General features: G+C 46.1%; 1 protein-coding gene across 1 annotated transcript in view; it reads left to right on the top strand.

Annotated features, from left to right (window-relative positions):
- SH3RF2 (SH3 domain containing ring finger 2) overlaps positions 1–17,388 on the top strand; it is a 79,027-nt gene extending 61,639 nt beyond the window's left edge. The window contains exons 5-9 of the mRNA XM_065409809.1: positions 5,282–5,376; positions 7,768–7,938; positions 12,254–12,486; positions 15,559–15,917; positions 17,086–17,388. Of these exons, the coding sequence (XP_065265881.1) occupies positions 5,282–5,376; positions 7,768–7,938; positions 12,254–12,486; positions 15,559–15,917; positions 17,086–17,388 (1,161 nt within the window). The remainder of the gene's footprint in view (positions 1–5,281; positions 5,377–7,767; positions 7,939–12,253; positions 12,487–15,558; positions 15,918–17,085) is intronic.
- The last annotated feature ends 8,516 nt before the right edge of the window (positions 17,389–25,904 follow it).

The raw sequence follows: 25,904 nt of genomic DNA, 5'->3' as shown, positions 1-25,904 counted from the left end.
GAAACCCGAAGGGGACACCGAGCATGGACTGCTGCTGCAGAGTTTAAATATCAGGTTGCAGGAATCAGCAGCCAATCAGGTAGCACAGTCCATCAGACAGCTTCCATCAGGGCCACCCGCACTCCTCTGGGTTGCCGGGAGGCTGGATCTGCTGCAGGCTGACACCTGACATTGCTCTTGACTGGCTTATCAGAAGCCAACTGTAGGGTTGTTGTTGTTTTTCCTGGCCCTGTAATTTCATCCTTTCTTAGCAAGTCACCTCAAAGAAAAAAAACAAAATGTTTACACTTTAAGAAATTCATGACCATAATAGGAGAGAGCTCTCTGGTGAAAATATTCAGAACATCTGGAACAAAACATCTGAGGACTAGCAAAATGTATTGTCCCTTGAGTGAACTTGGCTTAAATAAATGAAATTAATGGAGATATCCTATCTCCTAGAACTGGAAGGGACCTTGAAAGGTCATTGAGTCCAGCCCCTTGCCTTCACTAGCAGGACCAAGTACTTGTTTTGCCCCAGCTCCCTAAGTGGCCCACTCAAAGATTGAACTCACAACCCTGGGTTTAGCAGGCCAATGCTCAAACCACTGAGCTATCCCTCCCCCCCATTAACTCTTCAGTCAATAAATCTTGACATTCTTCTCAAGAGGAGCCAATATCTGCCTATCTTTCTATATCATCCAAAACCCTCCCATGCAACATATGACACGACAAGATTACTCTGTTTTTACTGAATCATCTTTAAAGGCAGGATATTGAGGGATTCAGAACTGGGAGGAATGTGTCATTTTTGTAGCTGCTGTGTGGTGGCGTGAGGGTGGGAAGTTCAAGAATTACAGATAATGGATGTGTGGGAATATGCCTGCCTTAACCCATGTCGAATACAAAATGCTTCACACCAAGAGAAAATGTGGGCTGCTAAATACTGCGATAGTTTAAGGACCTAACCTCTACTGCGCTTGACGAATCCCACTGTACTCCTTAGCATATGACAATCTCGGGATTTCTCACGTTGGCAGGATAGGGGCATGGAAACAGGGAAGAACCAGAGATACTTTTCAATGCCATAAATATTAGGAGTGAGCCTAACACTGTTCAGGACTGGTGCTAAGAAAGATACAGCTCTACTCACCAAAGAGGCGAATCAGAGAAGCTGAGAAAAGAGGAAAACAGATCATAAGTTACTTTATATGATAATCTTTCTGGCTAACGGGCTTGTATCCCTTTAACCCATGACTTTTTTCTTCAAGGGGCATTGCAGGGAAGAGACAGTGACCCATTTATTGATAAAAGCTTCCTGAATGTCCACAGGCAAGTCACTAAGGGTATGTCAGCCCTGCAATTGGGGGATGTAATTGCAGCCCCTGTAGACATACCTGTGCTAGTTTTAATGTAGCTAGGTCAGGTACCAATAGCAGTGAAGTGGCAGCAGCATGGGCTATACAAGCCCACCTGGGTATGTACTCAGGCAGCTAGCCTGTGCTGCTATGGGTTTACTGCTATTGCTATATGAGCTAGATAAATTAAAGCTAGCTTGGTTATGTCTATACATACTGCAATCACACCTCTGACTGCAGTGCAGAGGTACTGTTAGTTTCTCTGGGCTTCAGTTCCCCAGGAGAGGATAACAGCATAGCCCTAATATCACTGGGAAGTTGTAAGGATAAATACATTAAAGATTGAGAGGCACTCAGATCCTATGGTAATGGGGCTAGATCAGTATGATTGATAGATAACTGGTGAAAGTTGGGATTTATAAAGGTTTCTCCTTTCCCTTCTCCTGGACTTTCTTTTCACTTACACTGTGAATAGTGGCCCATCTCCTAGCAGCAGGGGCGGCTCTAGGCACCAGCAAAGCAAGCATGTGCTTGGGGCAGCCCATTTGCAGGGGCGGCAAGGATCCAGCCTGGGAGCTGAGAACCAACAGGGGGCCCTGGGAGCTGTAGTTCAGGGGTTAGCTCCCTGCCTATAGAGCCAGCCCTGGAGCAGGGAAAGAACTACATTTCCCAGCATTCCCTTGGCCACTACCAACAGGAAAGAGGGGGGGGGGGAGGGAGGGAGGAAGCTGAGACCTCATGCTGCAGCCTGCTGTGAATGGAGAGCTGCACTGGGAAGGGCAGGGACACCATATTTTAACATTCAAAAAATAGGACACTCCACGGGGAGGGAGGGTAGCCCCACCCTGCCACCATCCACTCCCTCCGACTGCCCCCCACAGAAACCCCAACCCATCCAACCCCCCTGGTCCCTGTCCCCTGATCACCCCCTCCTGGGACCCCTGCCCCAACTGCCCCCCTATCTAAGCCCCACTGGTCCTTGTCCCCTGATTGCCCCCTCCTGAGATCCCACCCCCATCTAAGCCTCCCTTCTCCTTGTCCCCAACTGCCCCCTCCTGAGACCCCCCAACTTCCCCCCTAGGACCCCACCCCCTACCTGTCTGCTGACAAACCCCTGGGACTCCCATGCCTATCCAACTGCTGCCTGTCCCCTGACTGCCCCCCCCTAAACCCCTGACCCATCTAACCCCCCTTCTCCCTGCTCCCGACTGCCCCCCCAAACCTCCGCCCCATCCAACCCCCCTTGCTCCCTGTCCCTTGACTGCCCCCCCGGAACCCCCTACCCCTTCTCCAACCCCCCAGTCCCCTTACCGTGCCACTCAGACCAGCGTGTCTGGCTTCGCGCAGCTCCCCTGTGGAGCCACAGGTCCCCCCCGCCCCCAGCACCTGCCTTCCAGATTTGAACACCTCAAAATTCAGGAGTGCTCAAGCTCAGTTTGGGCGGCTGTTACTTCATTTCTCCCAAATCAAATATACTGATCCACTGTAACTTGCTATAGAAAAAGTAGGATAAAATTGAGCAAGAAATGCTTCCCAGTGGTTATTAGGACTGGAATTGCTATTTTCAACAGCCATTGCCTTTTTGTTTGTTTGTTTGTTTGTTTGTTTAAAAGGAAGACAGTGATATTGCATTGGCAAATTCCCCATAGAAAGAAAGAGTGGAACAAAAGAATAATAAAGGCACCTCAACTTTTCCTCATTTATGTAGGACAGTCTTATAATATGCATCCAGATATCCTCCAATCACACAAGCTGAAAATTGTTCCACTTTACTGCAGTTCTGTAACCATATGGGAACCAATCCTGTCTGTGTTCTGTGCACACCTAAAATTCCTGCTGAATGACCTGCCCTGGGAGCGAGTTACCAGTGACCCAGGGCTACGGCGGAAGGAGGGTGCAGGTGGGGGCGGGGGGAGAGCCCAGGGCTGGAGCAGCAGGAGGGCGCGGGTGGTGGGGGAGAGCCCAGGGCTGGGGCGGCAGGGGGTGCGGCGAGGAGCTCAGGGCTGGGATGGGGGGCAGCCAAAAATGTTTTTGCTTGGGGCGGCAAAAAACCTAGAGCTGGCCCTGCCTAGCAGTCACTCTGTGGCAGCACAGCCTCCAGGAAAGCTAGTCTTGTGGGAGATGAAACAGGCAGCCTGACATCAGTGGTGAAAGCAGCAGCAGTGTTTGGAAATCTCTAGGCAGGAACTTTTGCCCCAGCTCTGGCAGGGACTTGTATTAAAACATGACCACCAACAATTGCTTTGACAACAGTCACAGATTCAGGCCCCTCGCCCCAACATGAGAATCACACGAGAAAAGTGCAAACTGGGTGTTAGGGTGATTGGTACAGTGGGAACGTGGCAGGAAGGAAGTGTTCCCTCAACAATAGTCAGATCATTTGTGGAATTATGACCTCTGAAAGACCCCACTTCCCAAACTATTCTGCAGCTTGCTGTGTGCCACATAGTTATCACCTGCCACCCCAGAAGTGGCTGCATGTCAGTGGAGCTTTGTATATGCATGAAATGCTTTTTGATCCCTTAGGATGATATGCAACCTATAAATACCAGATAATAATAATAATTTAATAAATACTGTTGTTATTGCTGCAAGCTCCCTGACACAAGGACTGTCTCATTTGTATATCATACAGAGCCAAACACTTGGTTGGAGTTTAGTAAATGAAATTATAATTATACAGTCCCACTCCCCTGACTGAGGTGACATTCTTCCCCCTGATTATCACACTTGTGATTTTAAATAACATTTTGTCAACCCCTGCCAGCTCCTCTTCCCTTCTAGGTTTCATGCCTGGAGTGCATATCAGTCCCAACAAATGAATCAAGGACTCCCCCTGTTGTAGGACTAATCCAAAAGGAAAGAGGGGGAAAAAACCCCAAAAAGAGGAATGAACTCCACCGCCCTTGAGCGGATCTCATATTTATATGATCAGCCATGATTACAGATTTAGGGCTCAGACATAACATTTGAAAGTCATGGCTGTTAGATGACGTTTATCCTGTTTAATCAGTGTGCTGAAAAGCTCCACAAACACAAGATTAACCCTCTTTATAAGCCTGTAGCTTGGCACCTTGCCAGCAATGGGAAAGTATCTACCTGGCCATTTTTCGTGCCATGCAGCAGTAGCACTAAGGGCAGAACTAGCTCCACCCATAAGCTGGAGAACTGAATCAAAAATGATGATGTATTGAATTCCAAAACTAGGCAAAACCCTACTATGCCTCCATTTTAAAGTATGTGGTGCTGATTATCCTCTTACTTACACCAGGGTAAATGAGGAATAGCTCCCCTGAAGTCAGTGGAGTAACAGCTGTAAAACCAGTGTAAGTCAGGGGAAAATCAGGCCCTGTGTGTGAGTGCAAGTTCAATAGGCGCTAGTGAAAGGTGCCGGGCTGACAACCCTTGAAATTAGACACCACTCTTTACTCACAGAATGGTATAGCATGGGCAGTGATAGTGCAACTTCCTCCTCACTGATCCACCTGTGTGCATCAGCGTTGATGTAGAAAGGCCACCTTGAGAGATGAATGGGTAGTAGCTTAAGTTTCCATGACCCATGCAGCCTCTGGACATCTCTTCTGTGACTGGCAGCAAGGTTGCCCATGCACTGTGGTGTAGACAAGAGGTTTGGAATGTAGATAACCTGTCCACTGGGAAATGAATTGAGACAACAGTCCACTGAAAAGATGGTAGCAATCACTACTGAACTGGGCTGGAATTCAATCTGTCCCCGCCCCTACACAAACCGTTCTGTGATATTCAAGGCCATCGGGGTAATAAAGCAACAGAACACTTTTGTGGAACATGGCATGTTTCCTTGCTTTGGTGGCAAATGATTGTGAGGTCATTTCACACTCTTCACAGTGGGGTTCCGATGGCTGAGGGAGCCTAAACTCAAGGTCATTTTATTCTACTTACTTTGGTTTCATTTTTCATTGTAGGTCAGCGCTTCTTATTATACTGCGCCAGGATCCCTGGGGCACTCAACTGCCATTGTCACCCTTCCCCATCTTCAGCAACACATATCAGCTAATATGTACGTATGAGTATTGAAACTTTGTTGCTTTTGTTTCAGAGGGTGGCGTGGAGCTTGATCCGTGAAATCCCATCTTGATATATGGCACCTCATTTTCAGTGGGGCTTCTGGGGGTTACCCAGTCAAGGCAGAATGGACACTAAGTGATTTCCTGAAGTCACATACCGATGAGGAGCTAAAACCCGATTAGAAGCTGCGATTCTTTGGAGTCATAGTTCTTTCCTATGCATTCTAGCCATCAGATCACTGAGCCCTAGTAAAACTCTTGAACTCACAGCCTGACTCTTAGGGAAGTGAAAGGACATAGAGCGGTAGAAAAATATAGATAGAATATTGGCAGCACACAAGGGCTTTTCCTAGATTCTGAGTGCTTTTGCTCAATTTAAATTAGTATGATCTTCATATTTCAGTTACTACAATCCTAACACTGGTTTTTTCTACCTTTCTGATTGTTTATCTCTTTCCAATGCCCATTGAATTACTGATGTGCTTCTACATTTTCAAACCAAATTCTTTAAAAGTGAACTGAAATGCTCTTTAAATTTAACTAAGAAACTATTTAAAAAAGTTAATTGATTTTTAAAACAAATAATTCAAAGAAAAATACATGTAGAGTTAAAATTTGCAAATAAATATATTGCAGTGTTTTGTTTGTCTGTCTCCTGGACAAGAATCAGCAGCCTAGCTCTCATGATAAGCAACCCTACAAGAACAAATGAGCATGAATGCAGTCTACTTCTCATGAGCACTTCTATAGTGAAAAATCTAGATCCTGATCCTGCAAAGATAAATACATATTAGTAAGGTGTATAACTTGAGTTTTTCTCATGCATAAACTTACATACACAGGCCCTGATCCTTCAAAGATTTACACACATGGCTTACTTTAGATCCATGAGTAATCCTAATGGCCTGAAATGGGAGTATACAAGGGGTTGCAATTAAGCACATGTGGAAGAATTTGCAGAATTAGGGCCATTTTGAAGTGTTAGTAGGATTGGGTCCCTAATTTGGACAGTTCATTGCTCAGAACCTACAGTAACAAACTAGCATGAGTGCAAGCTACCACCTAAGAGCGGTACTTCAATTAAAAAAAATAATAAACCACTGGGGAGTTAGAGCAGGTCTGCACAAATAATAGAAGGAAAAATCCTCTTATAAGGAAAGACATTTCAATTTCAAACTTCCAAATGGTTGTTATGACCAACAGAGAGAGAACAATTGCTTTTAAGAACTAGCAAAAAGTCTTTGACAGTCTCCTTTTTTCAATAACACTTGGTTTTGAGGGGATGATAGTTGCTGTAGCATCTGCTACTCAGATTAATATTTGAGAACAGACATCCCACCTGGGAGAAAAAAAACCAATGCAATTAGATAAAATGTGTCTCCTTGGAGACAGACAAAAGTTCTTTTTTTTAAAAAAAAAGCCATAGGGCCCTGGGAAAGGGGTAAAATTGAAAAACAGGTGGATGAGATTTTTGATGTTTTGTTTTCCTTATTTTTTGTCATTCTGTCTCACGAGGCCCCCTGCTGAGAACAAGCAATCTCATTACACAACTGGAATCAGTGTGGGGGGGTTGTTTTGTTTTTTAAACACAGCTCTCTGACCAGGTTTGCTAAGCAGGAGAGACAGGGTGCAGGGAGCCCCCAAACACTTGTACAGGAGACAGCCATAACTCAGCAGTACATGCTGGGGAAAGCAAAGTAGATGGGGGGTATCTGGCTAATGCTTTCTATGGAGCTCACAGTCCCTTTGGATGTGTCTGGGTGAGATTATAACCAACAAATGCTGGCAGGATGACACAGGTTAGCAAGTCCTGCTGCTGACCACATACCGATCCCATTGTACCTTTCAAAGTTATAATGCCTCCTTGACACAGTCTTTTGGGTGGTGCACCTCACCTGCGCTCTTGTGCTGCTCTGCTTTGGAAGAGGCATAACTCAGTCCCTAATCGGTTATTTCAGTGGAGTATTCACGGTTTGAGAACAAAAACAGCCCCCTCCCTCCCCAATACTTGCTGGGCCCCTTTGGCTTAGACTGACAGGACTAGGTCAAAAAAAGTTGACAAAGACTGCTTCATTCTTCATTCCTGGCAGCTTTTCTTTTATTCATATCCCCCCTGGCCTTAAGATGTAAGCAGTTTCCTTCCTACAAAGCCTTTCCACATTCATGACAGCACCCAGCTATATGATGCGAGCGCCATCTGAAGATGCTTCAGGCAATAGGCTCTGCTCACATAGAACCAACAGCATCAGCTCCCAGAATGATTAGAAACAGGATTGTTGTGTCATCTCCTATCCTTACGGCACGTGGGGGAGGCTACTTTTCCATAGTGCATGTGGATTTCCTAATTCTCTAATTGCATTCTCTAATTTCCTGTGTATCACCAGGTGCGTCGCTCTACACTCCTACACTGCTCACGGACCGGAGGAGCTGGATTTGCAGAAGGGAGAAGGTGTTCGTGTTTTCGGGAAGTACCACGAAGGCTGGCTCAGGGGGATGTCATTGGTCACTGGAAGAGTTGGGATCTTCCCCAGTAACTATGTCGTACCCCTTTTCAGGTCTGATTTCCTTATGTGAAATAACATATTTGTAGAGGGAGTGGTCCAGTGGGTAATCTGATATCTGCTCATCATGGGGAGGATATAATGCAAGAAGCCCACTGCCTGACTCCAGGGCAGTGAGATGTTCCCAGAATATTGATCATGGCTGTCAACACCCTGGGTATATGGAATGCTGTCCTGCTGCCACCCCTCCGGAATAACCAGATCTCATTTCACACTATGCCATTGGTCACATGCGCAATATGTGCTTTCACCTCCCTCTGAAGATCAGGCACTGGCCACCACCAGCTGTAAGATACCCAATTGGATGGATCAGTGTTCTCGTAGGAATTGCCGTATGATCCAGATAAGATGGACAGATGAGCAGTATGGCGACATCCTTCATTCATCTCTTTTGAATCTGAAATTTCAACAGTGTAATGCAGTTAGAAGCCCTTTTCAATACTGCTTAGTCCACTCCAGGATTTAAGGAAACCCTGTTTAATAACATGAGGCAACATGCTTAGTTATTTTGGGAGCTAAAGAGCCATCAGGAGCCAGAGGGTCTCTCCATGCCCAGTGGCCTCAATAAAGAATCCCCTTTATATTTGTTTCAAGACCCTACTGGAATCAAGGCACTGTCTTCAGAGCAGCTGTTTGCTCCAAACGTTGGAAAGTGTTGATCTAGCTATATAAATGTGCATTAGCAACCCCATAAAGTAATAATTGGAAGCTTATAATCTGGGGGAGGCAGCATGGATGCACACTTAGTCCCCTCTGAGGTGCTTCAGGTTAAGCAGACAATCAAAAGGGACAGAGTAGAAAGATGATTAAATTGTTTCCACAAATCGATAGCTTACTCCCTGAACAGGGACAAGTCAGTACCTAGGCAACATCTTATAGGAACATCAAGGCTTTTTTTTTTTTAAAGCAGAGATTCCACTACTGAAAAATTCATTGTGCATTGCTACAGCTTCTTTTCTCTCGTACAACAAGGCAGGGATGGACATCAGAGAAAAGTGGGAGAGCGATACGCAGAGATGAACAGCAAAGGACTTGTGGGGATAATTTCCAAACCTACCCACTTTCCTTTCATATGTGATCACATCAAAGCAGCACAGCCCTTTTTGCAGATGCAACAGCCTGTCACTCAAGGGTGTGAATGCCAAGGTGGGAGCGGAATTGTTTGGGCTGATCCAAGGAATAGGGAGATGAAGTAATGCATGTGAAAATGAAGCTTGAGTGTCAGAGAAGGGAGGGATTGCTAGGAGGGAGTCTATTGGTTTGCAGAACAGTCTGCTAAAGAGACTAGTGCCTCCCTTTGGTTATTCAAAACTGGACTGGAGAAAGCACTGTAGCATGTACCTGCAGCCATAAAAACGCAGATAAATACTGCTTCCCTACTCCAGGGAGGTGGTGTGAGGATAAATACATGAAAGATTGCAAGGTGCTTGGTACTACTGTGGTAGGTGCCATACAAATCCGATTGACTGATTTATAGATCTCAATAGATAGCACCTCGAGACGAGGTTGGCCAGCACTTAGACAGGAGACTGTCAGAGGAGGGGGTGCCCCACACCAGCGCTAGGAATAGCTCCCCAAACAAAAGTTCTCCCCATCTTGATTTTCTATAAATGGGTCCAACGAGAAATTTCATCCTTTCTGGAGCATGAGCAGTGTAACACAGGGCCTGATTCTCCATTGCCCTGCACTGTGCACAGTCACTTACAAACTGCAAAGTGAAGTAAAACACTCCCATCCTGATCTAGGAGCATTTTATATTGGTGTAAACAGTCCTATCTGGTGCAGAGCAATGGGGAATGACCCTCTGTCCTCTAGACTTTCCCCCACTGTTGCCCCCACTTTTCAGATACAGCAGCCAGGCCTGGAAGGTTCACAAGCCCTATCTGCATCTGCTTCCCAACTGCTTAAACCCTTCATGCCTCGTTCAAAAACTCTGCACACATGACAGGGAAAATGAGGTCTGAGGACTTAATCCTAGCTAGGCAGCCACCCACCCAACTGCCCGGGACTTCCCAGTTCCAAAAAGATAGCATGCCCCGAAACCTTGCCAGGAACTGAGTACCTCACCACTGAGGGAAGGTCAGACCAGCTCAAGGTGTGTGTTGCCCTCTAGTGGCAGAGCAGAGATAAGCCAGAATTCTGATACACTGATAACATGAGCTTCTCCTCTGGCTCCTGCCCAAGATGCCTGTGCTTTAACAACAGCAGAAGCTTAGGTCTATGCTAATCTATGGCCATGAAGTCCTGTGCAGCTAGCATGTCCCAGAGACTGCAAAGTCCGGAAAGCCACAGGCACATTACAACCTCTAGGGTGCTGTCAGAAGCGGGTACTGGGGATTTGCAGGTGGCTCCCTACCCGGTGAGTCACTCCTGAGCCAGTGCCCCAGGATGGTACAAAGGGGTGCTGCCTTTTGGACAAAGGAGCCAGCAGCCACTCAGCTATGGAAGTGTGCCTCAGTTTGGACTATGTGAAAACTTATCAAGGAACTCAGGCTTTGACCCACTGAAATAGCCTAATGGTGGCCTAACCCCCCCACCATTATCTCTGACATTGACAGATAGACTCTAGCTCCTTTTTCTTTTCCTGCTTATATTTCACTGTGTTAAATTCTCACTTCAGACTGAAGGCGATGCTGCCGCTTTGATCCCAGCATTAGCCCTCCAAACATCCTCCCTGATTTAAAGGGAGCCAGTGATTATTCTTTGTCTCTCTGGCTCATTTCTCTGCGATACAGCCTCTGATAATACCATGGCCCCACCTTCCCGCTAAACAGAACAAACAAACAATCCAACACAAACCCCAGCTACCCTAAAGTCGCCTCAGCCATAAGCTCCAATTTTGGAGCTACTCTTCTGTATCCTCCTTTGGACAGTTCATCATACTAAATTGACGTGCCAGTTATTTTGATGAATCGCCTGTTATTAAACCATAAATCATTCTTCTACTGTCCGAGAAAGCCACGGGAAGGGAAAGAGAAGAGTCAGAAGGAGCCGTCTTTCCCCTTTCAGAGGAGTTAGACAGCCTTTACCCTGGCTGACTTTCCCATTGTATTAGGAGCATTTGGGAGGGTTATTTAAGCATCACGCTGATGTGGGAGATCGAAAGCCTTTATGGCAATGTAACGGATTTAGGTGAAAAAGCCAACATGCCCTCTCCAAGGAAAGCAGATGAGGAGAGGAATAATGGGAAGTGACAGCTGCTCGCAATGGGGCCCGAACAGCAGCTGGGCAACTGGAGTCAGAAGGGCAAGGAGTCTGAAAGCTGCCACAGCCTTTTCCTTAAGGATCATTGCGCTCCCTTAGTGCTTTCTGGTGAGAGCTGTACCGAGAGCCAAGGTGTGATGTCAGCGAGCCAACGGGCTCACTTGCCCAGCTCATTCAGTGCAGGACAATGGGTCGGACACAGGCCGAATGAGCAAAACCAGCATCTTTTAGTGGCATGGAATTTTTACAGTAACACTGAAATGAAAATGGTTCCATTTCCCTTTGGAGAGGCACAGCTCAGACCAGACCACCAGGTGAGGTTAATTCACCAAGCTAGCTTCAGAGCTTCTTAAGCTAACTACAGCACACTAGCTTTCCTTCCCTAACTCCATGGGCGGAGTGCAAACCTAATGATGAGTATTTACATATGACTCCTGACAGCGTCTGCGAGATTTAGTGGGCATTCACCCACGAAAGCTTATGCTCCAATACATCTGTTAGTCTTTAAGGGGCCACAGGACTCTTTGTTGCTTTTTGCGAGATTTTGATGGCTTCTGTGCTGCCTAACACATTAGTAAGTGGGACAAATGCTGCAGCTTCACACAGTAATTACCTGGCATGTCCCCTGCTGGCATTATGGTAGAACACTGGCACCTAAAAGCCCCCCTTCCTTTTGGCCCCCCATGGGAACTGTTGCAAAGAAGCCTCGGTCGTGTCTGAGAAGGCCCAGGTATAAAGTGGGCATGTGTGAGTGGTGGGAGCAATAGGGCTGAGAATGCTTGCTCTAATGGAACCAGAAAGTGAACTGCAGGGATTCCAGAAGGGTTTTTTTGTTTGTTTGTTTTAAAACCTGATGAACTCTAGGGAGGGGTTGTTAAAAATTCTGATCTGGCTCCACAGTTTTGCAAACAGTCCTTTTCTTTATAATGGGCTGAACCGTGTGTGTGTGTGTGTGTGTGTGTGTGTGTGTGTGAGAGAGAGAGAGAGAGAGAGAGAGAGACTGAAGATTTGGATTTGAAGTGTGCCTCTCTGTAGCTAGATTTAATTAACTCTCTCTCTTTCTCCTCCATCCCCCCACCCCTCCTTTTTCAATCTATACAAGCAGGAAGTCACCCAATTTCTCTGAATCCAGGATGCCTTCCCTGTATGCCACTTGGACATTATCCACTGCATCACTCTCCTCCCAGGGGAGCATCTCAGAGAATGGCCCAAGGCAGAGCAGGCCTTTGAAATCGGCCTTCATGCCCACGGTGCTGTCCTCGCCACTGAGAAACGTAGCTGTGCCAGCCACCTCAGGACAAACATCACTGAGGCGAGGACGCGGCAGTACTAGGAAGAGTAAGTTCTGGCGGGAGGGTGAAGACAGGCCTGTGAGTGTGTTCCCAGGTGGACACGTGGTACTGGGAGCCTTTAATTAACACACACACTCAGGAATGAGGTAATACTGGTAAGAAATAACATGCTACAGCTCCTAGAGCTGGCCGCTTTACAGAACGCATCCGCTGGGATGGAAGCCTATGGGGGCAATGTCTACATGATAGGCACTACAGTGGCATAGCCACAGTGCTATAGCTATGCTGCTGTAATCCCGTAGTACAGACACAACCTACAGCGATGGAAGTAGTTTTTCCCATTGCTGTAGGAACTCCACCTCCCCAAGTGACAGTAGCTAAGTCAACAGAAGCATTCGTCTGGTGACCAGCTCCACCTCCCCCAGGGGTTGGATCAGCAGAGTTCCGATGGTCTGGTAGGTGGATATTTCACATGCCTGAGTGCAATAGCTCTGTCAGCTTAACCTTTACATGTAGGCCAGGCCTTAGTCTTGTGTAAAACCTGCAGGTGGATGGACTGGGGGGTCTGTCAGGAGAGATGGTTTAACAGTCAAATACGTCCTGGTTAAAACATATAGACTGACTAGATATGCACTGTCATTTCCCACTCTTGTTCTTCCTTGTCAAATTAAGTAATCTCCAGGCTGTTTAAAGTAAGAGGAGGTGGGGGTTGCAGGAGTCCTTAAATACTGAGACCCTAAGGCTGGAGTCCTGGGAGTTACAGAGGGATCAGTTTGGCTCCTCCAGAATGTAAAGCTTTGATCTTTCAAAGAGCTTCAACATGGCCTCTGATTTTGTACCTGCAAAGAACTGCAGGTGAAATTTTGTGAACAGACATAATTGTGGGTGCATTTGACAGCACTTAGACATCTCACTACTGGATTTTTGGGTGCAAACAAGGGGTTAGGTGTCACTTTCGGAGTCCGAGTATGTGTCTGACCCATGTCCTTGACCCTAATCTTCCCTTACTGCTCTATATGTTGGTTGATTGCTGCCTTCTACTCCAGAAGTGGCTGCATTTCAGTCCAGAGGGCATACTCACACTTCATCAGGATGAAGTGTAAGATCTATTTATTGGCATAACTGTAATAGCTGAGCACCTCAAATATCACCAAATCAGGCCTCAGAGAAGCCTGCATGAGATAGGAAAGTATTATTGCCCCCATTTTAAAGATGGGGAAACAAGCACAGAATGAATAAGGTCATCGTGGAAGTCTATAGCAGAGCTGGCAATCAAACCCAAGGCTCCTGTTCTTAGTCCTGCCTTAACCACAAGACCATCCTTTCTCCCTGCTCCTGCTATTCCAAATTCCTGACTCAACACACAAAAGGATCCTTTCCAGGGGCTTATGCAGAGCTCAGCGTGCTGCATTCTTTCCATGAGGTTGGCAAGGTTCATTTCAGACAGCACAGACTGCCATGGAATAAATCTCCAGCTATATTTAAGCAACTAAGCAATGCATTTTTCAATTGTTTCAGCCTGAACTGCTACTTGAGTTGTGCAGAGTCACTGGCAGGGGGCGAGGTTCATTTGCAAAGGACACGGTCAATGTTTTTAGGCTCAAAATTGGATTTATCTTAAAAGTTGTTTTTCCTTAAAGGACTCGTTCCCCCACTGTGGTTCTGTTTAAAATCAATCTTTCAAGCAGCGGGAAATTGCAAAAGGAATAAAGCATGCATCACCTGTAAAGTAAACATTCAAATGGAATAGGCTGTGATGTGCAAACAACAAATGTCACACAGCTGAGAGACCTGCTAGTGAGGGCTCAGTATAGGTAGGCTGACCAGATAGCAAGTGTCAAAAAAATCGGGACAGGAGGTGGGGGGTAATAGGTGCCTATGTGAGAAAAAGACCCCCAAATCAGGACTGTTCCTATAAAATCGGGACATCTGGTCACCCTAAGTATAGGGCTCATGCTTGGGATTAGTAGCTGACTGGCAAAAAACAGCCCACCTCTGTGAAGTCAGTGGTAGTTGAGGGCACACAGCAAGCAAGGTCCTCGCCCAAGGACCTTAGCATCTAGCAGGATCAGATCCTTCTAGGTTAGGGTTCTACCCACCTACTTCAATTTGTCCGGGGCAGGGTGGGAGTAGAAGAATTTTGTGGCGAATCAGTGTGCGACGTATCATTGCCTCACCTGTTGATGCAAGAGTCCAACATGGAAATTCAATATTGTTATGCTGTGTTAACATGGCTCAAAGCCTGAGATAACTGTAGTCTTTAGGGTGACCAGATATCCTGATTTTATAAGGATAGTCCCGATTTTTGGGTCTTTTTCTTATATAGGCTCCTATTACCCTCCACCTCCATCCTGATTTTTCACATTTGCTGTCTGGTCACCCTAAGAGTCTTTAATGGTCCTGTAGCATACAGGCGGATTGAGGAACGTCAAGCTTGTCCTGCCCACTGCCATATAAATTCCATGGATTGAGTTCAGCCTACATTAACTGACAAAGAGGAGGGGAGCAAAGCCCAGTGGTTAGAGCAGGGGACTCCAGACTCGGGCTCCTCAGTTCTATTCCTGACTCCATCACAGACTCATTGTATTGCCAGTGCAAATCACATTGTCTCTGCGCCTCATTTCCTTACATTTGGAAAATGATGACAACAGTATTTATCTAGTACCACACCTTATTGTTTGTATTGCCCCAGCATGCTGAGGCCTCAGTCAGACTGAGGCCCCATTGTGCTAGGTGCTGTACAAATACACAGAAGTGCTGGGGAAATGAATTCATTAAGCTTTGAGATTCTCAGATAAAAGGCACAATCTGTTACCTGCAAAGACTGCTTAGGGAACCCCTGTGGAATTGCAGGGAGTGGAAGAAGTCATTTTTGCTCATCTGTCATTTATATTTGGCCCCCAACCATGCAAAGGCCCCTGCAGACTTGTAGGAATTCAGTTAGACCCTTCCTCAGATAGCAGACAGCCTCAGCATCCAACAAGAGCTGGTGGAAGGGGATGAAACATGAGAGTTTTTCCTCTTTTCTGATTCTTTTTACATTTTCATATTTGCCCATTGGCGCCTATTTATTTTAACCTTCATTGCCTATTGACTTCAAAACAATCTTTCTCCCCAGATGGATCACTGCAGAGACCTGTGCAGCCCGGAGCTCTCACTCAGGTTGTCGGCTCCCTCAGTCGCACCCCAGCTGCCACGGTGCGGCCCCAGCAACTTCAGCTTTACCAGCATGTCTCCTCTCAGCCCCATGGCACCCCTGGCATGGCGGACCCAGGAGCCAGGCCAAGCGCCTCCCACGATGCTTCATTGCTGCTTGTGCCCAGGGCGGGTGAAAGCAGATCTCCTTCTGTATGTAGCTCAATGATCCTGGATGCCAAAGAATCCCCAGCAAAAAGCGAACCTGCTCCAAAGCCACCTCCATCAGCTCCGCCCTCCATCCTGGTGAAACCAGATACCTCCCGGAACAGCACCGAAAAGGTAGAGTAAGGCAGAGTCATTGCAAGGAGCGGTACACTGACCCTCCACCTCTGGAAAGTCCAGAAAATCCTGCTGGGACTGACCTTAGGTTTCAGCTGACTATTCACCATGGTTCAGATCCCAGGCGGTCCTTACTTCAGTGAGTCCATACTCAGGCAAGACTCCTAATGCGATTCATTGGGATTTGTGCCCAAGTAAAGTTCTCAGGATTTTGCCCCCTCTCCCACACCCAACCCCACCCCAAGTTTATTGTTGTTGGAATGAAACCATTCACAGGGCGCAGATATTGTGGACTCTTTTGTCTGCAAAAGCCCCTGCTCACTTATGGCCAAATCCTCACATATTTACCCAGACCTTAGCCCAGGCAAGAGTCCATGAGGGTTTGAGTGAGAAATGAGTGAGGAGCTCCGAATCTGGCTATTAGAACTCAGGATTGTCCCGCCAGGGCTTCTGAGACTCCTGGCTGGCTTCTTTTGCTTGCATGTTAATTGCTTCTCTGCGGAATAGGTTGGGTGTTTTCTGGTGGACATCTGTAGTAAAAAACCACAAATGGTTCCATTCGAGGAGTGAAACTACCCTGGTGACAACTTTCCCCACAGGTGGCACCTGCAGAATAACTTTGTAAAAGCCACACCAGTCCCACAAAATGAGGCCAGCCCAGAGGTTTCTGGTTAGCATATTAGCTAGAGCTTCATCTTTCCAGAGTCTCAGGTAAAAGAGAGCCAGAGGATGGAAATCAGGTTCTGAACACACCCATGTATTCTGGGTGAATGGCACAGCAGGATAGAAGTCAGCCTCTCTCAGAGGTCTCCCCACCATTCCATAGTCTATGTTCTCCTCCATTTTAACTCATGCTGTATCCAATCCTGCCTCTCTAGGTTCTCATATCACCCCCATTGTGTAGTATCCAGTTATTCTGGTACCCGCTATGCTCTTCTGATGTTTCCCGCCTGGTACAGTACACATTGCAAAACCTCTAACCACTCCATTGCTGCACACCATCCCAGGCGTGGGGCACTCCAACACACCCTCTGTTGTGTACCTAGTCCCCTGCAGGGAAAGTATCTGTGCTCCATCCTAGCAGCACAATGCCACAGCAGATCAAAGCAAAAGCCAGAGACTCATTGTGTTTCTGCCGTAGTAACTCTTGGTTCTGTTCACATTTCAGCAAGTGAAAACGGTGAGATTTCAGAACTACAGCCCGCCTCCATCCAAGCGACACAGCTCACAGCCATCACCAAACCATCCAGGTGGCAAAACTGAGCAGGGAGCAGCCACAGAGGCAGCCCAGCCAGAAGCAAACACCCTGGGCCTTGACAGGACAGCTCTCTATTCACACCGAATCAGCTCCAGCCCAGTGCATCCGAGGAGGACGCTGCACCCAAAGACATCATCGCTGGATCTTTCTGCCCAGGCAGGGCAACTGACCTTCCCTACCAAAAAGAACTACAGCAGCGTTTCCGAGAACTGACAGGTTTTTTCCATTTAATTGCTTTCCTTTTCAAATGGGGTTTTCTCCTCTGTGATAAAACAAGCTCGCCACAGACCTCACACCAACCTGCCACCACTCCCGCTTCTCCTTACAAGAGCTAGAGATCCAGTCAGGAACTTACCAGACCTCAGTTCCATAGGGAGCAAGGCCTCCTTCAGGCACTCACGATATCTGCAGCTGCAGGTGGCCAGCCAGTAACTTGGGGGTCTCTGTGGAACTGGGATGGGGTCAGCACCCCTCTCTAATTTTATGGTAGAGTCTCATTTTAAATGCATATGACCTACATCCTGCAAGCCACATCTGTATGTCATGGCAATGCATCCAAAGTCATCAGCCCACACTGCCCCAATGAGTCGATGCAAGCACCACAGATCAACATGGAATGGGTTTGTGGTCCCCACAAAACCAGCGTTCTCTGGTATCCTCCAATATCTTGCAGCCAGCCTTATAGAAAAGCGGAAGAGGGAAGAAGTGTGCATATATCAGAAATAGTTAAACCTTTTTTGGTCTCCTCTCTGCTATGAAAACCCATAGAGATCAAAACTCTGGTTCATTACCTTTCTCAGCTCTACAGGATAAAGAAACCATAAATCAAATTCAGGCAGTTCCTGGATGAATTTTCAAGTTCCCCTTTGATGGGTTTTTGCTTCAGTTTTTGAGCCTGAGAGTAGAGGTAATTTTCTGGGGAGATAACCCTGCCCTGCAATCAGTACTAAGCTGCAGCTGTTTATGACAGTCATTGAGTCCTTGCAGTCATGTGATTTGGATCTTGCTTCTGCTGATTGGTTGTTTTTTTTCTGATTTGTGCACAGTATAGGCAACACCAAAAAGATGCCTGTGATGCAGCTGCAATGCTATTTCCCCCTATTTAAATCCTAAATGGATTTTTAAAAATCCGGGTCCATGTTAAGGTTCATGATGTCTAGGTATGCAGCAAAGACCCAAATGTGAAGGGCTAGGTGGTTAAACACTGGAATAAATTGCCTAGGGAGGTTGTGGAATCTCCATCTCTGGAGATATTTAAAAGTAGGTTAGATAAATGTCTATCAGGGATGGTCCAGACAGTATTTGGTCCTGCTATGCGGGCAGGGGACTGGACTCGATGACCTCTCGAGGTCCCTTCCAGTCCTAGAATCTATGAATCTATGAATATATTTTGCAATACTTTCACAATAACAGGGTTTGGTATTAAACAGGAAGGTGGGTGTATTTTGTAGCTGGAAGGGGTTGGACAAAGACAACAGAACCAGTCTTTAGAGCTGTCACTTTAAAGTACATCCACCCCCACTTTGATCTCCTTACATCAGTATCTCTCTCTATATCTTGGGTATATTTAGGATACCTATCACCATGGCATCAAAGCACTGAAACACTGTGCACAAAAACTCTGATTGAGATATCTCCTGGCCCAAAATAACTACATGCTATTTTACCAAAGTGCCAATTTCACTGTATTTCCTTTCCCTGTCACTGCTCAGGGCTCAAAGCATGTGTGTGTATGTAAGCAAAAAGCCCCCTCCTTTTTGATCAGCCTGATTCTGCTAGTGCTGTCACGATGCAATGGGAACAAGGTCCAAGTTCACAAGTGTTTCGATCACGTTGAATATGTGGCACTTGTTTGGGTGTATGCACCATTCCATATTCAGTATCATATAATGGACAGTTGTGTGGCTTTGCAAACTCGTGTGTCCACAGGTGATATGAAACCTCACTCATCTCACTGTATCTTATCATCCACATGGAGAGAGGTGGTTTTTTCATGAAAGGGAAGCTCCTGAACTGATGCTAATACAAGCTGGATCTGGCTAGTGTAGGCATGGTTTTGAGGAAGGACTTTAGTGGTTTATTCAATTGTAATGGTTTGATTTTCAGAAGTGCCGAGCACCTGCAGCTCTCACTGATATATCCATGGGAGCTGCAGATGCTCCACATCTCTGAAAAATCAGGCCACAAAAAAATTCATGTTACCAATTTTCATGCCTTTGCATGGATGGCAGGACTCAGGAAAGGGAGAAGGGAATATAGCTTCACCTCAATTGCAAAGATTTCTAGCTGGGTACCTAACTTTGTATCCCCAGAATGAACGGCATTCTGTTATTAATAATTAATCATTCCCATAACCTCTTTCTGCCTGAATGGAGTCTCTTGTGGGAAAATCTGCCCCAGCTACAGATTAACCTTACAAGGTGACTTTACCTCAACATATGTTTCTGTCTGAAGATACTGGTGAATTAGTGTGTTGCTTCCTTTCTGTTCTCCTTCTTTAAATCTCTCTTTGCATGCAGACAGTTCTAACGTGCCTGTTGAGTTTACAAAACTACTGATGGGCTCTCCTTTGCTCTTTCACCCTGCTCTTTTGAGGTTCTGAAGTTACAACACCATAGCCTTCTAAGCCAGGGGTTAATTGCCAGTAATCCAAGAGGATCTTTATTGGAGCTGCCTGAGGCTTCCCAATCCATCACATCAGGCTTGGCTGTTGATGAATGTGGGGTGTCATGAATCATGCTCCAGGCAAAACTGGAATTGACAGCCTCAAACCTGACTGGGTTTTTTTAGCTGAAATGCCGGGAAAGGCATCAGCCATCAGTAACATTCTATATAGAATCATTCTGTCCATCTAGTGCAGAGACATAATGTGTGTGTATGAGCAAAACACCTTGATCCCACTAGTTCATGATGCAACAAGCTTTTAAGTCTAAATAGAGAGTCTCCTTTACAATATTCCATTTTGTTCCAGCACTTGCATTCAGCACCTTAGGAACCTAATCTCTCCATCTTCAGTGGACATAGCTGTCTCTCTCTCTCTTTAACTTCCTCCTATGGACTTGAGGAAGCGTTGAGTGAAATGCATGCAGTGGAAGAGAACTGAAATGCCTGCTCCAAGTCCTGCCATACTGGCAAGGAAGCAGAAGTTTAACTCCCCACCTTACAAAGAATAGCTGCCATTGAATATTGTTTCAGAGTGGTAGTCGTGGTAGTCTGTATCAGCAAAAAGAACAGGAGTACTTGTGGCACCTTAGAAACTAACAAATGTATTTGGGCAGACGCTTTCGTGGGCTAAAACCAACTTCATCAGAAGCATGGAGTGGAAAATACAGTAGGAAGATATATATATATAGTGAAAATCTTAACTTCTTAGGCTGGCATATGCCTCAGTATTCGCATGCCCAGTCCTTGCAGCCCAAAAGGAGGAAGCTTTTGCTGCTTAATGGCAAGCGAGCGGTCACAGGGCTGTGTGACTTTAAGGTAAATGCTTTAGCTCACGGATGTCAGGCCCATGGGCCACATACAGTTCAGAGCAACTACACCTCTGGCTCTACAAATGGCCTAATCAAGACAATCACACTAGGCTTGGTTCTAGTGTGCTCATATGAATGGGTAAAATGGCTTTTTCCCCCCATAGCCTCTCTATTTTGAACCCAAGGTTCCACTTTCTACTGTTTTCTATACCTGCAGCATTTGCCAGTGACTCCATCTGTATAATTAATTCTCCTGGGTGGCTTCCCCCCCGGTGCTCTGACATAGCTGCTTTAGATGAGCCAGCTGTTGGTTAGTATATCAGCAGATTTCAGAGTGGGTCATAGAAAGCCACCTAGCCTTTCATCAGTATGCTGTAAATCGGAGGTAGGGCATGAGCAGGCAAACCTGCCCAGCTATAGGTATAAACTACTAAAAGATCTGATCCAGGCCACGTCTGTTAGGCTTTTCTGTCTCCTTGAGTGCATTTGAGGAAATCTAGGGCTTTTTGGTGCCGTTTTTTTTAAAGAGGTTATGAATCTTTAGCTAAGGGATATTGTCTTTAAAATGTTCATTAGTCATCGGAGTGACAGTTTTTAGCAAAACCAAACAACTTGATTTTTCCACTCCAAAAATTTCAGCACCTTGTGTTGTCATTTTTGTCTGTGCAAATTGAGAGTACATTGCTACTTCTCATTTGGTAGCGTTGTACATCCCCTTTGCACAAGTCTTAAGCTATGTCGGCACTTTGTATGGGGAGTGCAATTCCCAGCCGAGGAACCTACCCACGCTAGCTCTGATGCAGATAGCATGTTAAAAACAGAGCGTGGCCACAACAGCATGGGTGACTGGAGCCATGTACGTGCCTACTGTCTCAGACGGGTACATACTTCAGGTGGCTAGCCCATGTCGCCAATGTGGCTAGACTCTATTGTTTGTGTGGTAGCTTGATCAGAGAGAGCGCATGTATGTCTCCACGAGCTGAGACTCACGCCCCCAGCTCCAAGAGTAGAGATACCCTAAATGACAGCACACAGTACAAGGCAGTGGAGAATCAGGCCTTTTGTCTATGCCATTGGTGGCCTCTGGCCGCTGAAGGGGGTTTTTTAAATTTGTGAAAGCAGCTGCCAGCTGCTAGCACTTGTGCAGCGTGATGATGAGCTACTAAACCCAAGGGAGCTGGAACAATTTTTATAGTGGGGGTGCTGAGAGCCATTGAACCAAACCATAAACCCTGTAAATAATAGAAACTACTTCAAACCTGCAGGTGTGTCAGCACCCCTAGCACCCCTACTTCCAGCACCTATGACTAAACCTGGCTTGTTCAAACAGATACACAACATTCCCATGTAGCCCTGCTATATACAATGATAGAGACATGATAATGAGTGCTTAAGCGCATAGGAAGAGAGAAACTCTCACGTTTCAGTGTTTAGCCTCATCTCAACTAATAGGGTTTAGGATGAGAGCTTCTGAGGGTGGGGTAGGGGAGGCAGATTATCTCGCCATGGGGTTTCTTGCTCCATTTTCTGAAGCATCTGGTGCGGTCATAGGCAGTATACTGGATGTAGGTGCACCACAACAGAACCCAGCTGGCAGTCCCTCATGTCGTCTCTGTAGCACTCAGTTCTTGCAAATTGAAATAGCAAGACCAAAACTTGCTATATTGATAATTCCGTTGCCTTCCATTTTGGTCCCAGATTATCAGACAAAGTACAAGGTACAAAGAAAAAAAAAGTTAGCAACGTCAGAATATCATCCCAGATGCAGTGGAGCATAATGGGTTTGGATAATGAAAATATATTGCTCTCTATCTAACAAGCAGGGCCGCCTCCAGGCACCAGCCGACCAAGCACGTGCTTGGGGCAGCACCTTGGGGCAGGGCGGCGCTCGATTATTTATTTATTTATTTATTTATTTTGGATTCGGCGGCGCGGCGCTCGGGGAGGGGGCGCGTGGGCTTCAGGCGGCGTGGTGCTCGGGGGGGCGGGGCTTTGGGTGGCATGGTGCTCGGAGGGGGGAGCGGGGGCTTCGGGCGGCGTGGTGCTCGGGGAGGTGGGGTCTTGGGGGGGCGGGGGCTGGCGTAGTGCGGCGCTCGGAGGGGGGCGGGGGCTTCAGGCGGCGTGGCACTTGGAGGGGGGCAGGGCTTCGGGTGGCATGGTGCTGGGGGGGGGCGGGGTACGGCGGGGCGGCACTCTTCTTTTTTGCCTGGGGCGGCAAAAAAGTTAGAGCCGGCCCTGCTAACAAGTTGAAAGTAAAAGAGCAGACTGGTCACACAGAGCCTCCCACCATCAATAGAGTGCCTTGATTGTCTGAAGTGCATAGAAAGGAGCCCTGGGATAGTGAATAAAGTAGTACATTGGGGACAGAGGGACTGTTAATGAACCTCTCTCAAGTTTGTGAACAGGGCTTCTCCTCAGCTCACAGTATCGGCTTATTTTGTATGATTAGTTAATGAATTGGAGTTCGGATCAGATCATTCATCAGCCCTGTTTTAATTGCCTGCCTGTCTGCTCAAGGACCTGGAAGTCCTTCAATAAGTAACCTAACCCCTTGAGCTTGAACTGCAGTCATGTTTCCTAATGAGAAAAGAAAAGAGAAGAGAGAGCAAAGGCGAGAACCAGAACATTTTAACCAATTGTTTCCACCAGTTTCTCTTGCAGAATACAACTAGCCAGAAGTGACTGCAGTCAGACTCACCAGAGAGGCAACCAAACAGCCTTATAATACTGATGGGAGAATTTACCAGTCCAGGCCCAAAATCTGCTCTTCCACCTGTTACCACAAGGAGGAAAATAATGAAAAAAAGGAGTCTCTGACCCATCAAAAACAAAGGCATGCACAAAGGAGGGCAAGCAGGGACACAGGCCCCCTACGCTAATCAGTGGAGGCACAGAACTCCTCCAGCCCAAGGGCCGTGGTGGGAGCTGACAGCTCCTCCAGCCCCGGGGCTCTGGCAGAGGTACAAAACGTGCCCCTCCAAAAGCGGTGAAATTTAAATTCCTGCGCATGCTCCTGATCAAAAACATTACCTGCCACATTTTGCAAAGCTACTTTAGAGGCAACCCCACCCTTACTCTGTTGCTGTCATGGTCCCTTCTAGTATGAGCTTGACAACTGTAGTTGGGACAAGGGGGAGAAGTTGCAGAGGGACAGTATCTGCCCCATGATGGGGGTGCCTAATGGAGAGTTTTATCACTTGATGAGATGGATGGGCTGGGATTATAAATGGGTTACACTCAAGGAGGATGGCCAGTCATATGGAAAATAGATTCAGAATCATATGTTTACTGGGAGCTGAGAAGAGCTGAGACATGCAAATGAGGTATATATGCAGATCACGGGCTACATAAGTTGGGGTTCCTTTTATTTGCCTTCTTATTTTTGAGCCTTCAGTGTTCACATTTTCTCCACAACCAGTAGAGCTGGAAACTTTCTGTAAATGAAAGCTTAGTGTCACTTAATCACTTGACTCCAGAAGCTAGGGCTTTTTGAAAAAACACCAGATATCATAAATCTTGTGATAAACTAGTCAAAGTTGAGAATGAGGTGTACAATACCAAACCCTGGTTTCTTTCCTTCTCATGCTTGGTTCCTCCTTTCAGACACAATCCAGGTGTCTTGATACTGGAAAGACAGACTAGCATCTGGGAAAACAGTGTACAGAAGAAATAGCGTCAGATGCTAAGGAGAATTAGGTTGTGACTAGTAACCAATTTCCATGGTAGGTAGAGCTGTATTGTAAATATAGGAGGACATCAGGAAACGTTTGTTGGATATCCATCTCAAGAGTGCTCAGAGAAAAACCAGGAAGCATCTTCTGTTTGCATCAGAACAAGCAACAAAGTTTACAATCATTCCTCATCACTTAGCATAATATATCCACAGCAGTGATCTTACCTAACATGGGGCATACAGTCTATTTACATGTCATGATCAAATGACAAGCAATGCACCCTTCTTCTCCTGCTCCAAATATTTTGCCCTGAATTGGCAAGGTCATTTTCTAAAACTAGCATTAGGAAGAGCAATTAGCTTTAGTGCATTTAGACATCAAATCCATTCTGTATTTTTAGTCACGAGGTATTTTAAATAGGTCACTTGTTTCCCAGTGTTTCATGTTCTGCCCTGATCCTGTTAATTTTTCATAAACTACAAAAAAGAAGCTAAAACACTAACGGGTCTGACCTAAATCCACAAAATCCAGGTTAAAGGCTAAAAATCTGGGAGGATAGACAGCCCTTACCTTACATAGCAGTTATTTACTATATGGCAAATAGAAAGAGGCATAATGCAAAATAAGACTGGTGTCCGCCTATGTTTTTCATTCTGACCTCTGAACTGTCATTGCTTTGAGGGGTTACTTCAACCTGGGGCTCTGTAGCTCTTTTTTGTTTGTTAGCTTTATAGCAAGTATTTTTTTTAAATGAAAAACTAATCAAAGGCATCAAATATATAGTTGAAGAGTAAGAAGAAATAAGAGTGAGTATGAGGAGTGAGGCCAAATCAATACCACATGCCTATTGTATAAAATCTCTTGATGTTACTATAGGCAAATGTGTCACTGTAGTATTATAGATACCGGATCAGCTTCTTGAATCCACTGTGGCCCCTTTACTCTTCTAGGGTGGCACAAAGGGACTGTAAACTACTGAGACAACCGCTCCTACCCTGGAAATACCCCCAATATAAGGAGGATTTTCTGGTAGCACAGGACACACTACCTCTCCTCACAGATCCCACTGCGGAGGTGCAGGGGATGTGTCCACAGCATCCTGCCCTCCAGCTCTTCTCAGTGATGAAACCACCCACAGGAGTTACCACATGGAAAGCAATTGTAAATTACAGAAGCCATTGGGCTGCTCTAAATTGCTCAAGGCCCAACAGGGCCCAGAATTTTGAGAGCATGATTGTGGGCTTTATGTTCCCCCTCTCTCTCTCTCTCTCTCCCCCTACTCTGTGCCTAGTGCAGAAAAGCAGTAATGCAGGGTTTGGCCAACAGATTACACACACAAGTGATTTCATATGTATATTTATAATATGAATCATTTATTAAATAGAGTCATTACAGTTTATTGTGTAAATAAATATTTAAATGTAATAAAATCCATAGAAAGTGTTTTTTCCTTCATGCACAGTGGCTTTTTAAAATGTTTGTTTTCTATCAATATCTCAGCTGTTTAAAAAGTAACAGTTTAGAACACCCAAAGTAGTCCCTGTTTAAGGCCTGATCCTGCCCAGCTAAAGCCAATGAGAGT

Source organism: Emys orbicularis, chromosome 8 (assembly GCF_028017835.1).
Source record: "Emys orbicularis isolate rEmyOrb1 chromosome 8, rEmyOrb1.hap1, whole genome shotgun sequence".
Lineage (NCBI taxonomy): Eukaryota > Metazoa > Chordata > Testudines > Emydidae > Emys > Emys orbicularis.
Note: the sequence above shows the minus strand (reverse complement) of the source record. Positions and strands in the feature narration are given on the sequence as shown.